Raw genomic sequence first — 21,099 nt, 5'->3', positions numbered from 1 at the left:
TTTTAAACTTATTTCGTGGTTGTTCATTATGAATGGTTAATGGTGATGGAGAGGAGTTAGGCCACCACGCTGGCCCAATGCGTATTGCAGTCATTTTATTCGTTTTAATTTAATTTATTTTAATTTTATTATTTTTTTTTTCAATTAATTTTAACGTTTACGTATTTTATTAGTTTAATTGTACCTTTTGTGTTATAATAAAACTCAGTTCGTTCATTTTATATTTACCTGAGTTTTAATAACCTCTATTATGTAAACGATTAATAATTTGGGAAACTCTTTATGTAAACATTCTTTATGACTTTACGCCAGTTTGCTTGGCTAACATTTTGTAATCAATCACTTCGTAAACTTAAAATAAATTATTTTATATAATAATAATCTAGAAAATATATTCTGCTTATTATTTTACAAAACGTCCTCAAAATATAAAATTCCTTTAAAATTTAACTCAACGACTGAATTAACGACATTACATTTTTAAAAATTCACCGAGTCCTTGGGACAATCACGAAACAATGCAATAAACTGCGAAAATAGAAACCAGGAACTCTGTTACAAAAAATACATACAAAATATTCGATACACGAGTATTTTCCCCATGAACAACTCCGTGTATCCCACTCACCGAGCGGCACCCAAGAGAAACATTCGTCAAAACAAAACTAAAAACTTACTTATGAATATTCGCTTGTACCAGTAACGTATAAGCTAGTGTCAATCGGCTTCGCGCATGCGCTCTCTGGTTTTTAGCAGAAGCTTGTGTGAGAACTTCAGTAATTGGCCAGACGCCGTCTGATCTGGACGTATTCTGACTAGTTTTGGCCAGTTTTCCCGCTCGACACGCGCGCGTCACCTGTCAGCGAAATTATTATGATAAGGCTTTGTAACTTAGCAAACTTTGTGTGTACACAACTTTTGATGTTAGAGTGAGTGTATTGTACTGTTATGAAGTTTTTCTAAGTTTAAGAGTAGTTGTAACTTGTATATAAAGTGAGTTAAGTGACGAACTAATGGACTTGTGGATTTCGAAACTTTTCACAAAAGGTAGGCACTTAACTGTTGAGTTTTATTATTTTAGATATTAATTAGTTAAGGCTTATTTGTACTCCTTTTAACCATAATGTTATGTAACCTTAAATTTATTTTATTGTGAATCCATTAACTTGTATATTTAATTTATATGATACTGCTCTTCAAATGAAAGTAATTGACATGTACATAATGCTTCAAAGTATTTTGTAGGTAATTATTTTTACATGGCAAATACTCAATGTACTTTTTGTCCGAGAAAAAAAGTAATAAGTATTTGTAGTGTGACGTCATGTATTTCGTTTGACAATGTAAAAATAATTTACAAGTATCACTTTTTTTTAAAGTTGAGTATAACTTTTTAATCTTGCTGTGTCAGTAACATAGTACGAGAAAAATGTGAACTTTGCACTTTTCGACGATTTCAGTTAGATGAACAACAGCTTCTACACGCAGATGTGTGCATATATTTTTGAGTCCTTGTAAAACCGAGTCCCAGGTTCAACTTTAACTGGGACAATTTGAGAGTATCTAATAGCTAAAGTAGCTAAAGTAGGTCACACAGAAGACTAGAAAAGCCTTTGTTGTGGTTTGTTAGAATATTTTACAAGCAACTGTTAAAATGATTAAGCGACTTCAGATTTAATCCTGCAAATGATAAGTATCTAATTACCTATTTCATAAAATTAAGGGTTAAGTAATAACTTGGAATAAAATCAAACTTGATCTTACTTACATAATATTCATGTATCGTTCTGTTTTCTTTGACAATATTATATTAACTTAGGGGCGACTGATGTTTATTTCTAATCAACTAATCTCTTCCTAGTTGTTAAATAATGACTTGAAAATTTTGTAAGAATTTTTTATTAGTATTCATTTAAGTTTTTTAGATGCTTCTTCGAAACTGAAAAGATAAGCAGTCAACTCCAGAATACTTCCTCTTTATTTTTGTGTGTCACTTACAGTTTCGGCTACCTCTTGGAACTCACTTCCTATGTTTCTCTATTGTTTAAGTATTTTCTCTTCTCTATCTCTTCCTCTTCCTAAAAAAGAGAATGCCCTTAAACTAGCCTTTCCTTTCCCTTCTGTAGTTATAGGTTTACTCTTTGTTTTACCCAGCAACTTACTCATATTTAAAAAATTGACTTTAATAATGAGAATCATTACTTTATAAAAGAAATATGCTGTAACGTTCTGCGACATTTTAAATTCATCTTTAATTTGTCCCTAATAGTGACAAGCACTGATCGTTGACCATACAGTCTGAATTTTACGACACTTTGACGACTTATGATTGGTTTATTTGTTCGTTTTCCTGTTTTAAGCTTGTTGGTAACAGAAAAAAAAATACAAAAACAATAATAGAGCTTGAAATGTTATTCGCCCCATTGGTACACCGGCGAACTTTTTCGGCAAGAAGAGTGATAAAAAAATGATTTTTTTCTTGAAAACATTCCTATATTAAACCAAATATTTAACTATATCCTTATTTATACATCATATTATCATCTCCATATACTTTTAAACGGGGTTCCTAGGGCCGGTGGGTATTCCCCTTTTTTGCAACTGACGCCTCTGCTTCTGGCAGTTTTTCAATCAGCTGCGTATAATCAGTATCTCTTGTAACTCTTATAACGCAGTATATGATCCTTCTTTTTATTTCTGGCATCTTGGTTTGCAAAAGTTTACGATTTTTATTCACTTGCCAATCTGCTACATTTGTGGTTTTTTCTCCAGCTAATTGTTAGAATGCTTCTGCCTACTTTTCAACAGCTTTTCAATGCGCACCACGACATAAGAAAAAAATACACAATCATGTCGATTAACAACGGCGCAATCATAAATATCGTAGGCCTGCAGATTTCACATGTCTAATATACTAGTTACACCGCTTAGTTCCTTTTCCGTGGGAATACGGGAACAAAATACAATACAAATCTCACAAATATTGCGACCTTCTGTTGATAAAAGAATTTAAAAGATCGGTTTAGTAGATCCAGAGATTAGCCCCACACAAACTTTACTTTTTTCCTAAAACCTACTTGTCTTCTCATTCATCTTCCAAAAATGAAGAGGTTCTAATTTCGGCCGTTTTTTTATGTACGTATGTTCACCAATATTTTCATTAAATATAACAACTAATGGCCCGTTTTTTAAAGTTATTTTTAGAATTGTATATTTTAATAAAATTTCTTACCTAAGTCGACTTTTAATACGACTTCTGTTTAAATAAATTTCAATACAAGTCTTGACTAATTAATTAACATAAATTAATCTCGGTCAAACGAAACCACGGGTTAAAGCACGTTTCCAAAGTAAAAATGTCGTTAATTAAAAATCTTTTTCCCCTTCACAAAATTGACCGCAATCAATTGACAAGTTAATTACTTTTTCAATTGTTATTTTAATTGCCAATAGGAAAGTGTTTGCTTTCAATCACCGGAGTGTTTCATCGGGTCAAGCCTCAGAATTGTATTTGAGCAAATAATAGGGTTTGAAAATGAGATCAGAGATAAGTACTCGTTCGTAATTATCGTTTATCCAGGTATCTTTGACTTGGGATATCTTTCTGGTAGTACTATGATTCTTTAAGCCGTGACAGCCCAGTGGAAATGACCTCTGCCCCCGATTCCGGAGCACGTGGGTTAGAATCCGGTCTAGGGCATGCACAACCAACTTTTCAGTTGTATGCATTTTAAGAAATTAAATGTCACGTGTCTCAAACTGGTAAAGGAAAAACATTGTGAGGAAACCTGCATACCAGAGAATTTTCTTAATTCTTTGAGTGTGTGAAGTCTGCCAATCCGCATTGGACCAGCGGGGTGGACTATTGGCCTAACCCCTCTCATTCTGAGAGAAGACTAGAGCTCAGCAGTGAGCCGAGTGGGTTAATAATTATGATGACTGTGATTCTTAACAGAAATGTCCTTGGTTCGATTCCCAGCTCAATCAGCTTAGGATTGTATATTTTCTTAACTGGTTTAGGTAACTGGTGGTAGGCCTCGGCCGTTGCAATACTGTGAAACCGTCAGAGATATGGCTAGAATTAACTTGAACCTTTTCCAAGTAAGCCCGCTTTCATTGTAGATTGCGCCATCACTTAACTTCTGGTGACATCGCAGTCAAGGTCTAACTTGTCATTAAATAAGAAATACTTATATAGGTCTACTTGATATAGCAAGATTAAACGAAAGCAAGATTAAATCTCACTCCCGTACCTTGGAGAGTAAGTTAAGCAGTCGGTTCCGGTTATCATGACTAATATTCAGATTTTATTATTTTATTTTATTATGTGTAATGCCGCCTGATGGTAAGCGATGATGCAGCCTATGGTGGAATGCGCTTTCCTAGAAGATGCCTGTTCACTCTTGACTTGAAGAGCATGCGTATAAGGAAAGAGGAACTAAACGTCTTAGTATTTGAGAAAGACACACGTCAACCAATAGCGAAAGAATCGACGAACTTTTGTCTTTTTATAGTCGACAATAATTATGTCATTTTCATTCTTCTATCATTTATTCTTTCATTCATTCATATATTTATTCATACATTCTTTTATTCTGTTTTCGAGATATATCGTTGAAGCATGTTTGACCTAGGGATGGTAGAAATAAGGATGGTTGTGGTACTTTTTCGTGCAAGTTCTATCAGAAAACGTCGTACTGTTATACTAATGTATTGCGCATGGAAGTTTGTTTATTATATAAAGAAATTGTTTCCAACAACTACATAAAGAGACTAACCATTTCAATTCTTGGAAGTTCTGAAACAAGCCACATTCCTAACAAGTCGAGAACCCAATATCAAAGGGTATAGAGTCTTCGGCATTCCTTTGACTGCCTTCGCTTCAACAACCTTTTGATATTCTAGCACAAATGCTTGTATTATTCGAAAAAATAGTGTATTATATAAATTTCAAACAATAATGTTAAAAAATGTAAACGCCATTTATCGCTTATTCTATCGAATATACTTCTTATGACAGTTTAAAATAAAAAGCCATGGATAATGCCGAATAAAATCTATATAGAAGTCTCAGCTCCTCAATAAAGCGGCCGGGCTCATCACCGAAAGGTAGTGGGTTCGATCCCAGCCCGGTGGACTATTGTCGTACAAACTCCTAACTGACTAATTGCAGGGGAAAAGCAACACTAGTCATATTTAAAAGATAAGACAAATATTCTTAAAAAAAGACATATTCATATATGTTAAGTCAAAGTCATCCACTGTGTCTGTCTGTCTGTATGTCTGTTGTAGATGCTAAATTATTGCGGTTAAAATATGACAAAATAATTGTAGTGTCGGATAATGTGCTTGCGTCTGCTTGGCTTTGATCAGTAACAAATTTCGAGTTATAACACCTTTCGTAATACATACTAAACCTACATACAAAGCTTCATGTTTTTATAGCTTGAATAATTTTGTCTATTAATGAAAACCGCATTAAAATCTGTAGCGCAGTTTAAAAGATCTTAATGTACAGACGGCAAAAGCGATTTCTTTACTAGCGGACTCCCGCGATTCCGTCCACGTGGAATTCAGTTTTTCACAAATCCCGCGGGAACCATGGATTTTTCCAAGATTAAACGTAGCCTATGTGTTAATCCAGAGTAAAATCTATTACCATTAAAATTCTTCTATTACCATTCTGAACTCGCAGCACAAATAATAAACAAACACACACACACACTTACACTTTCCTCTTTATAATATTAGTGAGAATAGTGTGAAGATACGTGTTAACTTTATGCTAATTTGCACCGATGTATGGATTTAATATATATAAACGCTATTATAAAATCTGTTGTTATAATTTCCCATGCAATTGGTGTTAAAATATCTAATTACTGTATCATATGTTGCCAACGAACACGAGTTGGATATACGTATATATTTAACCCGTTTAAATATATACGTATATCCGACTCGTGTTCGTTGGCAACATATGATACAGTAATTAGATATTTTTTATTTACAATCAACGCGATTAATATAAAACGTTTTGCTAGTAAAGCATTGCCAATTATAGCTTTTTGTTTTTTTAAGCTATCGCACAGTTTTTAACGCGGGCTTTGAGCGCTTCGACCGAATCAAGAAATTCCGTAACGAAAATAAACCTAACACCCAAATTGTTCATTATTTATTCTTTTTGTTGTTTTATTTAAGAGAACAAGACTATATTTTTGTATGTAATATTTATCCAATAAAAAAAAAATGTTTTCTTATCGCTCACCACGCTCAAAAAGTGTAACTTGAATTCATTAAGAAAATCTTGAATATTATAACAATTGTTTTGTTTTAAACAACCGATTAAAAAATTTAAGTTTTCAATTCAACTGCAGTATAATTTATTCAAACACCTAGTTATAATTTTTTGTTTAGTTCTTAGATAAAAAAGTAATTACTGTCTGATACCTCAGATTTATAGAAATTCTTTTAGATTTGTCGAGTTTTGTTTCAAGTGGCAATAGGAAGGCCACATAGTTCGAAGAGCCGATGGACGTTGGGGTCCCAAGGTGCTGGAATGGCGACCCCGCACCGGAAATTGCAGTGGTCGACCCCCCACTAGCTGGACTGGAGACATCAAGCGGGTTACAGGGAGCCGCTGGATGCTGGAGGCTCGAGACCGAGTTTGGAAATCCATGCAAGAGGCCTGTGTCCCGCAGTGGGTGTCCATCGGCTGATAATCATGATGATGATGATGATGATGATGATGATGATGATGATGATGAGTCAAGAATTTCGTTGCAATAACTAAAAATCGATTATTTTAACCTCACATACGATTATGTTGCATAGTCATTACTATATATGTCATTTCAGATATTTTAATGATAATAAAAATTTTAATAAAAAAAATTCAACCGACTTCCAACTCGAAAATTAACCTAAACTAAAAAGCAAAAAATAACATCTTACCTATATGCTACCTTCTGATCAGTTTGAAGGCGGTGCCAAGCCAGTGATGTTTTAATTTAAGCCGTTTAAATTACAAAATTTCTGTGGTCCTTTCAGAAACGGCTTTAATTAAAACATGACACTGGATTGGCACCGCCTTCAAACTGATCAGAAGGTAGCATATAGGTAAGATGTTATTTTTTGCTTTTTAGTTTAGGTTAATTTTCGAGTTGGAAGTCGGTTGAATTTTTTTTATTAAAATTTTTATTTTTAAATTTTTAGTGTTAGCACACCTACTGAGTGTGAACACAAATGAAACGTTATTTTCTTATAATAAGTATCTAAGTCCTATAATCCCAATTTTAATTTTATAATACTACCTTAACTCATATACAAAATTTCACTGCCCCTTTATCCACACGTAATATGAATATTGAGAAAAACGTGAATGGTGACTGTCCCCCGTCTTCATCACCAGACCCCCTATGCAGTCACAATCCATATGGTTGGAAAGTTCTCATCAATATAAAATTTATCAAGTCCAAACACAAGGTAGCTACTGTGAACCGTCGAGGAGTTCCCTTAACTCTCCTTCATCTTCGTCATCAGACCCCTAATACAGTCACAACCTATCCAGGTGGAAAGTTCTCATCAATACAAAATTATCAAGTCAAAACATAAGGTAGCTACTGTGAACCGTCGAGGAGTTCCCTTAACTGTCCTTCTTCTTCTTCTTCTTCTTTAATACAGTCACAACCCATCTAGGTGGAAAGTACTCATCAATACAAATAAATCAAGCCCAAACAAAAGGTACCTGCTGTAAATCGTTGACGAGTTCCATCGTCTGTGTTTTGGCTCCATCATCAGACCAACTCCAGACCTTCATAAAATTGTAGTGGTTTAAAATACCTTATGGAAACACTAACAAACGCACTAGCTGTCCCTACAATTTTCGAAAGATCCCTCAATTTCTCCAGGATGCCATCATCAGATCCTGACATGAAAAAAATGGGACCACCCTGGAATCAAACCCTTCAAAACAAAAAAAGAATTTTTAAAATCGGTCCACAAATGACGGAATTATCGCTGGACATACATAAAAAAAAAAAAAAAAAAAACATACATACAGTCGAACGTAGAACCTCCTCCTTTTTGGAAGTCGGTTAATAATATTAATAATAATCTTACATCTATCAAAGTCAACGTTGCCAGTAGAAAAATATTACCATCTGGAAAAAAACAAGGAGTACTGTCGAGTCTTGTCGGTAAATTTCATCACAAAACGCTGGAAAACTTCGCCTTTGTGGTAGCGAAATATTTTAATTCTTTGAAAGTTACGACAGGCATGAACATATTTTTTAGATCAACTCCGATTCTATTATGAAAGGAGAGGTCCACTCTTGTCTTGTCTTGTCACTCATTAAAATTTAAAAAATACAAGGATTTTATTAAAATCTAAATACGTGAATAAATCTAATTGAATAAAAAGAAATAAATAAAATTAAAACCCAAGTTTTGAGTTATATCAAGATGGCGCCCTTAAAGCAACTATGACATGACAATTGGCAGCAAACGTCACATCGACTACTGCATCGATCGACTGCCGTCATCAATCCGCCATTATTACCCATAGTAGTGATGCATTTCTTGGGAGAGAATGAATATTATTTCGAAAAAATAAGAGTAAATTCGTAGATTTGTATAACCAAAAATAGTAAAAAAAAACATTTTCTTTTATTTCCGCCAGGGTACAATGACTGATCCTGGGCTCCATACAATTTTGGATCAACTCCTTTCACGGAAACTAAATAACGTTTAAACGTAGGCATCCACAGATCCACATTGTACGTAACGGACGCATGGCATCGTTGTATAGAAAGTTCGCCCACTCATCCGCATAGTACGCATCGCAACGAACGGACTTTATGTACGGTAAAATTAAAAATCCGTTTGATACGGTGCGTCCGATACGTATGATACGGGTTAGTGGAAGCCTACCATAAAAGAACAGTTTATGTCGATATGTTAAATCGTTTTCTTCCTAAGTTTAATAAAGTAAGTCATCTGATAGCTTGGCTTGTACTGCGTTTTTTTATAGTGATAATACTATTGACGGACCATAAAGATAGCCCATCAAATGTTAAGACGTAAACAACGTATTAAACAGAGCTACAAAACTTCACAGAGAACGCACGGAACACCACCTACAAATAACCGCCCTATGTCTAAGGGTGGAATTCATAGATATTGTAGGGGCACCTCCAGGGAATCATTCAGCCGCTGAGTGCCGAATTTAAGCTCTATTTGTTTGAGAATTTGACACTCAGCGGGTGCATGACTCCCTGGGGGTGCCCCTACAAGGTCTATATGCACTGTAAGTCTGTGATAACCCAGTGGATAAGTCTGTGATAATCTTTGCTTTCGATTTGGAGGGTGTAGGTTCAATTCCAGCTCTTCAACTATGTGCATTTTAATAAAATATCACGTGTGTGAATTAGCCTAACCCCTCTCATTCTGAGAGGAGACTCGTGCTCAACAGTGAACCGAATGTGGGTTGATAACTCAACTCGTAATAGAATGTACATTTTGAAATTGATATAATATCATTATAAATACTCGTGTTGATTTGTATTATTCATGACGGTACCCTTTGTATTGTCAGTTCTCTATTTTCTTTGAATGTATTTAGTTTGAATTGTATTTAGTTCAAATGAGGCTTTTAGTCTGTTAGTGGCATTGTCACTAACTATATCATTTGTTTACGTTAAATTGCATATTAAATGGAACAATGTTAAGTAAAATTTGACTGATAATGCTTCTGAGTTATACGCGATTTGGATTTTGAATCTAAGGTGAACTCCACGGATTTATGGTACATCAACATTATTAAGGCGAAAGTTTGTATGTTTGTAATTTTTTTACGACGCAACTACTGAACTGATTTGACTGAAATCAAAACATGGATTGTACTCTGGTTTAACACGTTGGCGTTTTCCAGAAAATCCATGATTTCTGAGAGATTTCTGAAAAACAAAATTTCACGCAAACGGAGTAACGGGTGTCCGGTAGTGTATAAATCCATTATTATTTTTTCAAGACCATTGTTTGTTGAGTTTGTGGTATACACTTTGTTACTTTAAACAATCTAGCGCTCCATTGTGGTTTGCGTTTTTATAGGCTTTTTAATACTTTCGTATTTAGCACTACCGAAAATTATTTACAAAGAAAAGCGGAGTTTTCATTAGCATAAGGTGAATTAAGAGCTTTCTTTTTCATTTGTATTATGTTGGCGCCAAGGCCGGCAGCCAGCAAACTACTTATTTTTATTTCACTTTAGCGGTTGCACGCGGCTTCATTTGCTTAATAGTTTAAGCCACTGGGTTTATATACGATACGTAGCCTCTCAGTAGCCTCTCAGTATATATTTAGCGGTATAGTCTATGTAAGACAAAATATTAATTTGTACAAACGAAAAGGAGATTTAAACCCACGTCTTACTAGACACGGGCATAAATTAGTTATTTCTGCATATCATCTCCAAAGAGTTAGATAATCTTTTGTAGGTTTAGGTGTACTCTTCTATAACAAGATCCCCAAGACTGTGATGGACTTGCCAATGGACAACTTTAAGCAATGTGTCAAAAAACATTTACTTAGTCGAGGTTACTACACTATTGATGAGTTCCTTAACGATAAAGGTGCTTGGAGGCCATTGGATCAGCTTCTACCTTCACACAGGAAGTAAAACTATAAGAAATTGTAATTGTTATCAATTGTAAATTATAGTACTGTATGACTTTTTGATTTCAAAAGAGCAACTGTTGAGTTTCTTGCCGGTATCTTCTCAGCAGAACCTGCCTTCCGAACCGGTGGTAGAATCTTTACAAATAGTCAACTGACGTGTCAAAAGTGCTTGTAAATTGAGCCTACTTGAAATAAATGAATTTTGATTTGATTTGATTTATGTTATCTTTCGTTGAGGGATGTAAGTGGGAGGCTAGTACCAGTCTGTCTTCCCAACTGCCAACCTCATCTGCTCGAGGTTCACCCTGCTGATGGACCGATAAGGCTCTGGTGACTGACGAATGGCGGTATATCAATTCCCACAGGCTAGGTTATTAAATACCTCAGCAGCGGCACCGGCGCGAGAAATCTAGCTCTGCGCTGACCAACAGGCGAACCCAGCTGGTTGCTAACAATGGGCCTCATAAAAAGACTCTCAATCTCACAGCGGGCGATGAAAGAGCTATGCTCGGAGTATCTCTGTGTGCTCGAACGAGAAATGAGGAAATCCGCAAAATAACCTATGATCTTTTAACTATGCTATGGATTTTATATAATACAAGTATACACGACTCAAGGCTTCAAGGCGGACGAAGTCGCTGGAAGCTGCTAGTTATAAATACAAGGTACGCTACGGTAATATGTACTAGATAGGTAATATCTATTCGATTTTAATAATCCGCTAACAATTCTCAACATGCAAATGTATTGAAAATATTTTTTTATAATAATGGCGTAGAAAAGTAGTTCAGAAAAACCTCATTGTTAAAATAGGTCATTATTTCTGACCTTGTATACAGTAGTCCCGTCGTGCTCTCATCAACAAATTTTATCAAACGTGATCACGCAATAATCACCCATATACTTTAGTGAGACGGTGTATAATTGAATCAAAGAATTTCATATTTTCCCCTTGAAATATATTGCGTGTGTACAATCATATAACACGCGAACTGACCAAGCGGTGGAATTGTTACTTATTTTTATGAAAATAATTCAGTTATACTTTTTAGCTGAAATTGGCCGATTATGTGTGATGGAAATTCTTGGACAAGACTTCTTTTTCGATAATAGAAATAGTGGCACTACGTCAATTATACATTATTATAAACATAGTTGTTTACTCTTTTACAAATACCGGCATAATATGTACTTTTCACTTTAAATCATATTGTATTTTTAATTGTTAGATTAAAACCTAAAAATTTTAATAACTTATGTAAATAAATAACTTCCAAAGTAAAAGTGTGCTCTCCTCCTTACAGGTTAAGGAATTTAGATCCACCAAGCAGCTCCAAAGCGGCATAGTGTGATCATGACCACAGAACTATATACATACAGGACTATACTACAATAGGACTATAGGACATAGGGTGATAATTAGGGTGATAGTAGGGTGAACAAATTCTTTAACTACCACTATTAAGTGTTAACGATAGTGTTGAATACTGACTATAATATTTTATAGGTGCAGGTTTCTTTCTTCGGTTTTCTTGCTTCTTCTTGATTCTATTCTTGAATATATGGATGATGTTGCAGAATTTGATATGTAGGTTTATGAGTCCGTCGTTGATGAGGTCTGTTCCTAATGTGTGTGTGACGTTTTATATGAATTGACGTCTGTCACCTTGTTTTCTTGTCTATTTATTTTGACATGTTATGAAATGACGTTTTACGTCATTGTACCTTTACTCAGAGGATAAAATGTTATTAATAAGGTTATTGTGGTCGAGTATTTTATCCTCTGAAATTTATTTGTTGTTTCACAACATGCTCCCCCCCGGGCTGATGTCGTCCAAGGGAAGCGGGCATATGTTGTTGAAGGCTCGCGTGATAATGCCTTTCTTAGTGTTCAGTTGAGCCACCCTGCCGATGGAGTCGCCGCCGTAAATGATGTTTGTGACTCGACCCATGAGCCAAAGAAGAGGTGGCTGTGTGCGATCCTTTACTAAGACGAGGGCTCCGATCTTCAGTTTGTCCATTGACTGCCTCCATTTGCCTTTAGTTTGAAGCAACGAAACGTATTCCAACGAATATCTCTGCCAAAAGTGTTGACGAAGTTTCTCCACTCGTTGATATCGCTGGAGACGATTGACTTCTTTGTCTAAGAGGTTTGCCTGTGCTGTTGCTAACAGTGGTCGTCCGATGAGGAAGTGAGATGGAGATAAATAGGAAAGGTCGGAGGGGTCTGTGGATAGAGGTGTGAGGGGACGCGAATTTAAAACTGCCTCTATCTGCGCCAAGCAGGTCGCCATTTCTTCATAATCAAAGTGAGTCAAAGAAAGCACTCTGCGCAAATGGTGTTTAACTGATTTAACAGCGGCTTCCCAGATACCGCCAAAATGAGGACTATACGCTGGAATATATTTAAAGTTAATACCTTGTTCAGCTAGTTGTGCTTGCACGTAGTCTACGCTGCCTTTGAGGAACTGCGCGAGCTCATTTGAGGCACCTATGAACGTGGACGCGTTGTCAGAGTAAATGGTTTCCGGCTTTCCACGCCTCGATATAAATCGATTCAGACAAGCTAGATAGGCCTCTTTTGTAAGATCGGTTACCAGCTCGAGGTGTACTGCCTTTACTGCGAAGCAAATAAATACGCAGATATATGATTTTGTGAGCCTGCTTCCTTTGCCCTTTCTGTTTAGTATCAGCACTGGCCCGGCATAGTCGACACCTGTGGTTAGAAAGGGCGATACTAAATGTGTACGCTCATTGGGTAAGTCACCCATGATTGGTTGGACTGAAGTGGCCTTGAAGCGAAAGCAACGAACACAAGCGTGTACAGTTTTTCTTGCTAGATTCCTACCGTCAATAGTCCAGTAATTTTGTCTAATATTACTTAAAAGAAGCTGAGGTCCTGCATGCATAAGAACTTTGTGATGTAATAGAAATAAAGTTTTTGTGATGTGATGTTTAGCGCAAAGCACAATTGGATGTTTGACGTCATATGAATAATATGAGTTCCTTAAGCGCCCACCTACTCTAATGAGATCGTCAGAATCTAAGAAAGGTGACAATGAATTTAGTTTACTACGTTTCGGCAATTGTTTATTGTTTTTTAATAAATTGTACTCTTCAAGGAACATTTCCCTTTGAGCATGATGTAATACGATTTTGCGAGATGAATTGATTTCATTGAGTGTAAGATGATTGTGTTGAGTTTTAGTTCTACAATTATGTATGAATCTTTTTACATAAGCTAAGATTCTAATTATTTTATTGAAACTGCTATGTTTATGTATAATATGAAGAATCCTATTATTAGTATGGTCTTCTGCCTTTTTTGGTATGAATGTATGCAGTGATGTGTCAGAAGTAGAAATGTCCAGGGCTTTATGTATTTCCGGAATTCTAATGATAGCCTCATGTAAATACTCTGGCCCCGTCCACCATAGAGCGGCTGTGCTGATGGAATCAGCCTTCACCCCACGAGAGACAAGATCTGCTGGATTAGACTTTGAAGGTACATAATTCCACTTGTGACCGTTAGTAGTCTCTTGAATTTCACCAACCCTGTTTCTGACAAACTGAACTGTTTGTGAAGAGGAACTAGATAACCATCCTAATACTATTGTCGAATCTGACCAAAACCAGTGCTGATGAATATTAATTGTAAGAGCATTGACTACCTTTTTCCAGAGTCTGGTAGCAAGTAAAGCGGCAGATAATTCTAAACGTGGTATTGTACATTTAGGTTTAATTGGAGCAACCTTATTTTTTGAAGTTAAGAGCCTAACATTCACTAATCCTTCATGATCTATGGTTCTAACATAGATGCATCCACCATAGGCTCGTTCTGATGCATCTGAAAATGTGTGTAACTCAACAAGAGTTGGGCTACTACATGACACAAATCTTGGAATTTTAATTGAATTTAAGAAATGTAAGGAATTTGCAATATCTAAAAAGTCTTTCTTAATGACATCAGGAGCTTCACTATCCCAATCACACTTGCTAATCCATAATGCTTGTATAATAAGTTTGGCCATTACTACACAAGGACCTACAAGTCCTAGGGGATCAAAAATTTGGCTGATAATAGAAATAATATTGCGTTTTGTTAATTTTTTGTTTGTATTGATTTCAATTAGGAAGTTTAAGTTGTCTGATGTTGAATCCCAATATAGACCTAATGTTTTTGAAGGTGAGTTGTCACTCATATTCAAATCAAGGCATTTCTCTGAATCACTCTCTATGTCAGTGATTGCATGTAAGACATCAAGACTATTAGATTGCCATTTCCGCAAATTCATTTTTGCAGAGGATAAAGTGTCTTTTACACCCTTGCATACAGTAATGAGAGATTCTATGGAGTCACTTCCAGTCAAAAAATCATCAACATAAAAATCATGTTTGATTGCATGCTGAACTTTCACATTTTTACACTCATCCGCAAGAGAAACTAAACATTTTGTAGCTAAATAAGGGGCTGATGCCGTGCCATATGTTACTGTATTGAGTGTGTAGGTTTGTAACGGTTCATGTGAATGAAATCTATAGATTATTTGCTGAAGTGACCTTTGATTTGGTTCTATGTATATAGTACGGTACATTTTTTCAATATCTGCAGATACAACTAGTTTATGTGACCTGAATCTAATTAAAATTGAAAAAATGTCATCTTGTATAGTCGGGCCAACCATTTGAATTGAATTGAATGATTTTTTGTTAGAAGTGGCCGCTGAAGCATCAAATACTACTCTGAGCTTTGTAGTAGTAGAATCTCGAAGTACCCCATGATGAGGAAAGTATATGTTTGGTGTGTTAGAAGTATGTTTTATGTTTTTTGTAAGAGTCATGTGACCTAAATCAATGTATTCTTTGATGAATTGCATGTATAAGTTTTTAAGATTCAAGTCCCTGTCTAATCGTCTCTCCAAAGAAAGAAAACGAACCTTAGCAAGATTATAAGAATCTCCAAGCACTTCTGGTGTTTCTTTTAAGGGTATTGTAACTATGAATCTACCATCTTTGTCACGTCGAGTGGTGTCTTTGAAAATTTTTTCACAAGCCCTTTCTTCTAGAGACATGCTATGTTGAGATGACACTGAATCTAATTGCCAAAAGCGAGTAAGAGAGGCTTCATCATTTTGTCCAACAAAGTGACAAAAATTGTTTGATACCTCTTTATGATGTACATTGTTATTGCTAAGACAGCCTGATAATAGCCATCCTAATTTTGAATCACGGAGCTTTGGCTGGTGTTTGCCTAAGTCTATGACGCTTAGACCAAGAACATTCCAGAAGACCTCGGCTCCAACTAAAATATCAATTTCTGATGGTACATTGAAAGACGGATCAGCTAATTGAATATTTTTAGGAATAGGGATGTGCGACACATCAATGTAAGAAGAAGGTAAATATTTTGTTATTTCTGCAACCATGTAACAACTAATAGTTTCTTTGTATCCACCATAATAAGATTCAATCACTAACTCACAAGACTCTGATATTAATGAAGACTGACTATTGATACCGTTGACTGTGGAGCTAACAGGCTTTACTAATAGATTAAGTTTTCTGCTAAGACTATGTGTCACAAAGTTTGCTGTGCTCCCATTATCAAGTAGAAGCCGTGCTGTATGTAGTTTATTATTGACATCTCGGACTCGCACCACAGCTGTACATAATAATGTAAATGTTTGAATATGTGATGTTGGGGTTACACCTGTGGACAACGCTATTGTGGTTCCAGTAGGTTCTTTAGTACTGTCATGTAATAATGTATTGTGTTTCATTCGACAGTATTTGCAGTGGGTAAGCTTACAGAACTGAAACCCATGGCCGGGCTTCAAACAATTTCGGCACAAATTAAGTTCAGATACCTTTCTTATTCGAGAAGCTACATCTAGTTTTTTGAAATTTTCACAACTAAAAATGAAATGAGGTTGAGAACACATAGGACACTTGTAAGCTTTTTGGTTGTTATCTGTGTAAGAAACTTGTGCCTTATTTTTGTTTGTGTCAGAAAATGTTGAAATGATACCTTTATGCTTGTATTTGTCTTGTAATGTTTCAAGTAAATCAGCCCTACTAGTAATGAATTTTATAAATTGTTGTAAGACTGGGCTGCCCCCAAGTCCATTGCGATATTCTTCCCACTCTCTATTAGTAATAGAATCTAACTTCTTAGTCATAATGAATATAATCAAAGTATCCCAGTGATCAGTAGGTTGCCCTAATGTTGCAAGGGCTCGTAGGTTTTTGTTTGTAATATCAACCATGTTCCGTAGCATATGGCTTGATTCCTTTTGTATAGGTTCAATATTAAATAGATTTTGTATGTGATTGTTCACTAAGAGTCGTTCATTGTCATACCTTTCAGTGAGCAACTGCCATCCCAGCTGGTAGTTGCCCGCTGAAAAGTCTAACGCTTGGATTGTTAAGGCAGCTGTACCTTTTAGAGCTGCACGTAGGTAATGAAATTTATTTATATCACTGATTGATTTATTGTTATGTATTAAGGATAAATACGTGTCCCGGAACTCGAGCCAGTGCTGATAATCCCCATCAAAGTGAGGCAGGTCTATTTTGGGCAGCCTCACAAAATCATGCTCGCATCTGTCGCTCTTTTGAACACTCAGATCGCTACCATAAGAAGAGCGGCGACGCTGAGTGCTCAGGTGTGAATTAAGCATCACTTGAGCTTCGGATACAAGCCTGAAGTATATTCCATCGAAGGCTTCACGATCTTGGTAGGCCGTCTCTGGAGGGTCTGTTAGTGCTTCGATTTCTGACTGCAGGCTTTCGAAATCACCATATAACTGTTCGATCTTACGAAAACGACACTCTAACTCCTTTATTTGTATATCACTTAGGTGTTCACCACTATTTAATAATGATAAAAATGTTGAAAATTGTGTAAGTCTTGACTTAATCGAACCACGCTTTTTGACTAAATCTTTTTTTGTACCACTTTAGTACTATTTGGATACTTATATATTTGGGTTTGAGTAAGGTATGTCGTGTCCCGGGTAGCGGTTATGGGTGATAAATAATAGTAGGCTCCACTGATAAAACACTTATATTGACTATCAGTTACAACGGTTAGGTAACGACTGGCGACAAACCGCCCGTATAGACTTCGTCATAATTACGAAAATGCTTAAGTAGCATTTTCATTTACAATCTATGTGTGTGTGGCCACCACATCATTCCACCCCCTTTTTTTTTTTTTTACAGAAAACAATGTATAGGTAGTATAGGGGTGTTTCATTCTTAACACTATAAGCAAAATGCTGACAAAACGTTTCACGAGGAGCATACACTTGTTACACTTAAACTAATGAACTCTGTAAAGCTAACAACAAAAAAAAATTTTAACAAAATAAATATAAATGACAATGTAAAATTTGTATAAGTGTAATATTATGTAAACAATTTTGTAGAACACCTTCAAATACAATTACTTTAAACAGAATATGGTTTTTACTTTAACATTGCACACTATATATATTTACCTAACTTAATATATTACTTTTGATGTGCCCTGACTTGTGTTCCCTGCATTTTGTATTGCCGACATGCTGTCAAGTTTTATCACTGGCACATTGTTGTCGATTTGCCTCTTCATAAAATTTTTCATGTATTTTTGCCACTGGGCACGCACACCATACAATATTATAATTGACAACATTACGATTATTACTATTAACATGACCTCTACGTTATTCTCAGGAATTTGCACTTTGTGTTCGCTATTGGTAGTCTGCGAAATCACTACTTTTTCTTTATTATTTTGGTTGCCCATAATAATATCTTATTCTGCACTACTAAAAATATATGTGTATACTGCCTCGTGAAAACATATTCCTTATTTATATATACTTACTTATTCTAGAAAAAATTTTGGTACTACGTGATAAAATATAAATCATTTCTTAAAATTATAAACATGACGAAACAATTAACAATAATGCAACTAAGCATAACGTGCAGGTACGCGGCTGACGCGACCACTGCTCGTTGTTTTGCATTTTACACCGTTGGTATTATAAGGGACCGTACACACTGTGACTTTCTTTTTTAAAATCGGTTCCGTAGTTTTTGACGACATAGTATTTTGGGGATTATCGTTTTCCTCCAAAATATAAGCTGGTTTCAACCGATCTATAGAAACTATAACCTGACGTGTGGGTAATTGGACCTTAAAAACTTTCTCTGTCCTGCTAATTACTCGGTACGGACCGTCGTAAGGCGCTTGGAGAGGCTTACGCACCGCGTCGTTCCTGATAAATACTTTGTCACAAGTGTGTAAATCCTGGTGAACAAAAATTTTTCTCGAGTCTTTATTGACCCTTTTAACAGGTTTTAAATCATTAATTATACTTTTTAATTTGCTTACATAACTAGAGCTATCTAAAATATTATCCTTACTTATATCATAAAATTCACCTGGCAGCCTAATACTTGTGCCGTATACCATTTCAGCACAACTAACATTAGTGTCTGCCCGTACAGCGGCTCTTAAACCTAGTAAAACGGTTGGTAGTTCTTCTACCCAACTTTTAGTTGACAGTCTAGCCATAAGTGCTGCTTTTAAAGATCTGTGCCACCGTTCTATCATCCCATTACTCTGCGGGTGATAAGCGGTAGTGCGGATCTTTTCAATACCCATAAGATTCATGAGTTGCTTGAAAAGATTACTCTCGAAACAACGACCTTGATCGGAAGTACACTTAAAAAATACTCCGAAACGCGTTATATAGTTTTCATAAAGAGCTTTGGCTACTACTTCAGCTGTGATTTCTTTAATTGGGACAGCTTCTGGCCAACGCGTACCTCTATCTATCATAGTCAAACAGTATCTATATCCCTCGGGTGATGTATTGAGAGGGCCTATTATGTCAATCATTAAGTGACTAAAACGATCTACTTTCTCGAAAGTACCTAAATCGGATACAGTATGCTTTTGAATCTTAGATCGTTGACATGGGATACAGGCCTTAGCCCATCTTCGGATATCTTTATTCATACCTACCCAAAAGTATCTATCTCTAACCATTTTGTTGGTAGCGCGAATACCCGGGTGACTTAAACTATGAATTGCATCGAAAGCGATACGTCTAAAACTTTCCGGTAAGTATGGTCGGGCCTTATTAGTCGATGTTTCGCAAACAACGCAACTATCGGTGCCTGGCATCACGATGTTTTTGTATTGTATTTTTTTCTTTAGTTCGCTTAACTCTTCGTCATCATTTTGTACACGTGCGAGTTCCGTGAAATCAATGACCGTAGGACAAACAATTTCTTCCACGCGGGACAAAGTGTCAGCTACTATGTTATCTAACCCGCTCACGTGGCGTATGTCCGTAGTGAATTCGCTAATGAACATTATCTGTCTAGCTCGCCTAGGTAGCTCTTTCACGCTACCTATCTTTGAAAAAACATAAATTAGAGGTCTATGGTCAGTATACACAATAAAATTACGACCTTCTATCATATATCGAAAGTGAGCTATCGCCGAATAAATGGCTAATAACTCTCGATCATAGGTACTATATTTCCTTTGTGCTTCCGAGAACTTTTTAGAAAAATAAGCAATAGGTTTCCATACGTTGCCTTCTCTTTGCTGTAGAACCGCACCCATGCATGACTCTGAAGCATCCGTCATAAGCGCCAAAGGTTTGTCTATCGCAGGATACGTTAACGTCGCGGCGTCACTTAGGCTCTGTTTACACTGCTCAAACTGAGCGTTTGCTGAATCAGTCCAAGCGATTTTTGACTTATCTTTTTTTTTTGTATTCGTTAAATAGCGATCCAACTCAGACTGCTTTTCAGCGGCACCTGGTATGTGTGATCTATAGAAATTTAACATACCTAAAAATCTCCGGAGTTGGTCCACAGTAGCTGGCCTCGGAAACTCGATGATGGCTTTCACCTTCTCGTCGAGTGGACGAATCCCTTCCGTTGTTACTTCATGACCTAAAAACTCCAATTTTGTCTGTTCGAAACAACACTTTGATATATTCAGAGTAATACCGAACTTCTCTAAGCGACTAAATACTTCCTCTAAATGTTTTCTATGCTCGTCGACGTTGTTACTTGCAATTATTATATCATCTATATACACGAATAAAAAATCTAAGTCTGGGAGTACGCTATGACACATAAAACGCTGAAAACTTTGGCCAGCATTTCGAAGGCCAAAAGGAAGTCTGATGAACTCGAAAGCCCCGAAAGGGGTTGACACAGACGTCTTTTCAATGTCCATCTCGTTAACTGGTATGCAATTGTAAGCTCTGTTTATATCTAACCGTGAAAAAATTTTCTTACCAGCGAGTAAGTACGTGAAATCGCGTAACCTGGGTATAGGGTAACTATCGGGCTTAGTAATAGCATTTAAGCGCCTATAGTCACCACATGGCCTTATCTGCCCAT

At 36.1% G+C, this 21,099-nt stretch overlaps 2 protein-coding genes across 2 annotated transcripts in view; one reads left to right on the top strand and one right to left on the bottom strand.

The window, feature by feature from the left end:
* The first annotated feature begins 799 nt into the window (after positions 1-799).
* Positions 800-21,099, top strand: part of LOC112053346 (hemicentin-1-like) — a 248,203-nt gene continuing 227,903 nt past the window's right edge. Inside the window, exon 1 of the mRNA XM_052881914.1 lies at positions 800-1,047. The gene's annotated coding sequence lies outside the window, so the exon portion shown is untranslated. The remainder of the gene's footprint in view (positions 1,048-21,099) is intronic.
* On the bottom strand, positions 12,480-20,325 carry LOC128198186 (uncharacterized). The gene is made up of 2 exons (XM_052882166.1): positions 20,276-20,325; positions 12,480-17,547 (listed from the first exon to the last, which is right to left on the bottom strand). Exons 1-2 carry the CDS (start codon positions 20,323-20,325, stop codon positions 12,480-12,482), a joined length of 5,118 nt encoding a protein of 1,705 aa, XP_052738126.1.

The sequence above is a fragment of the Bicyclus anynana genome, chromosome 6, assembly GCF_947172395.1.
Source record: "Bicyclus anynana chromosome 6, ilBicAnyn1.1, whole genome shotgun sequence".
NCBI classification, from domain to species: Eukaryota; Metazoa; Arthropoda; class Insecta; order Lepidoptera; family Nymphalidae; genus Bicyclus; species Bicyclus anynana.
Note: the sequence above shows the minus strand (reverse complement) of the source record. Positions and strands in the feature narration are given on the sequence as shown.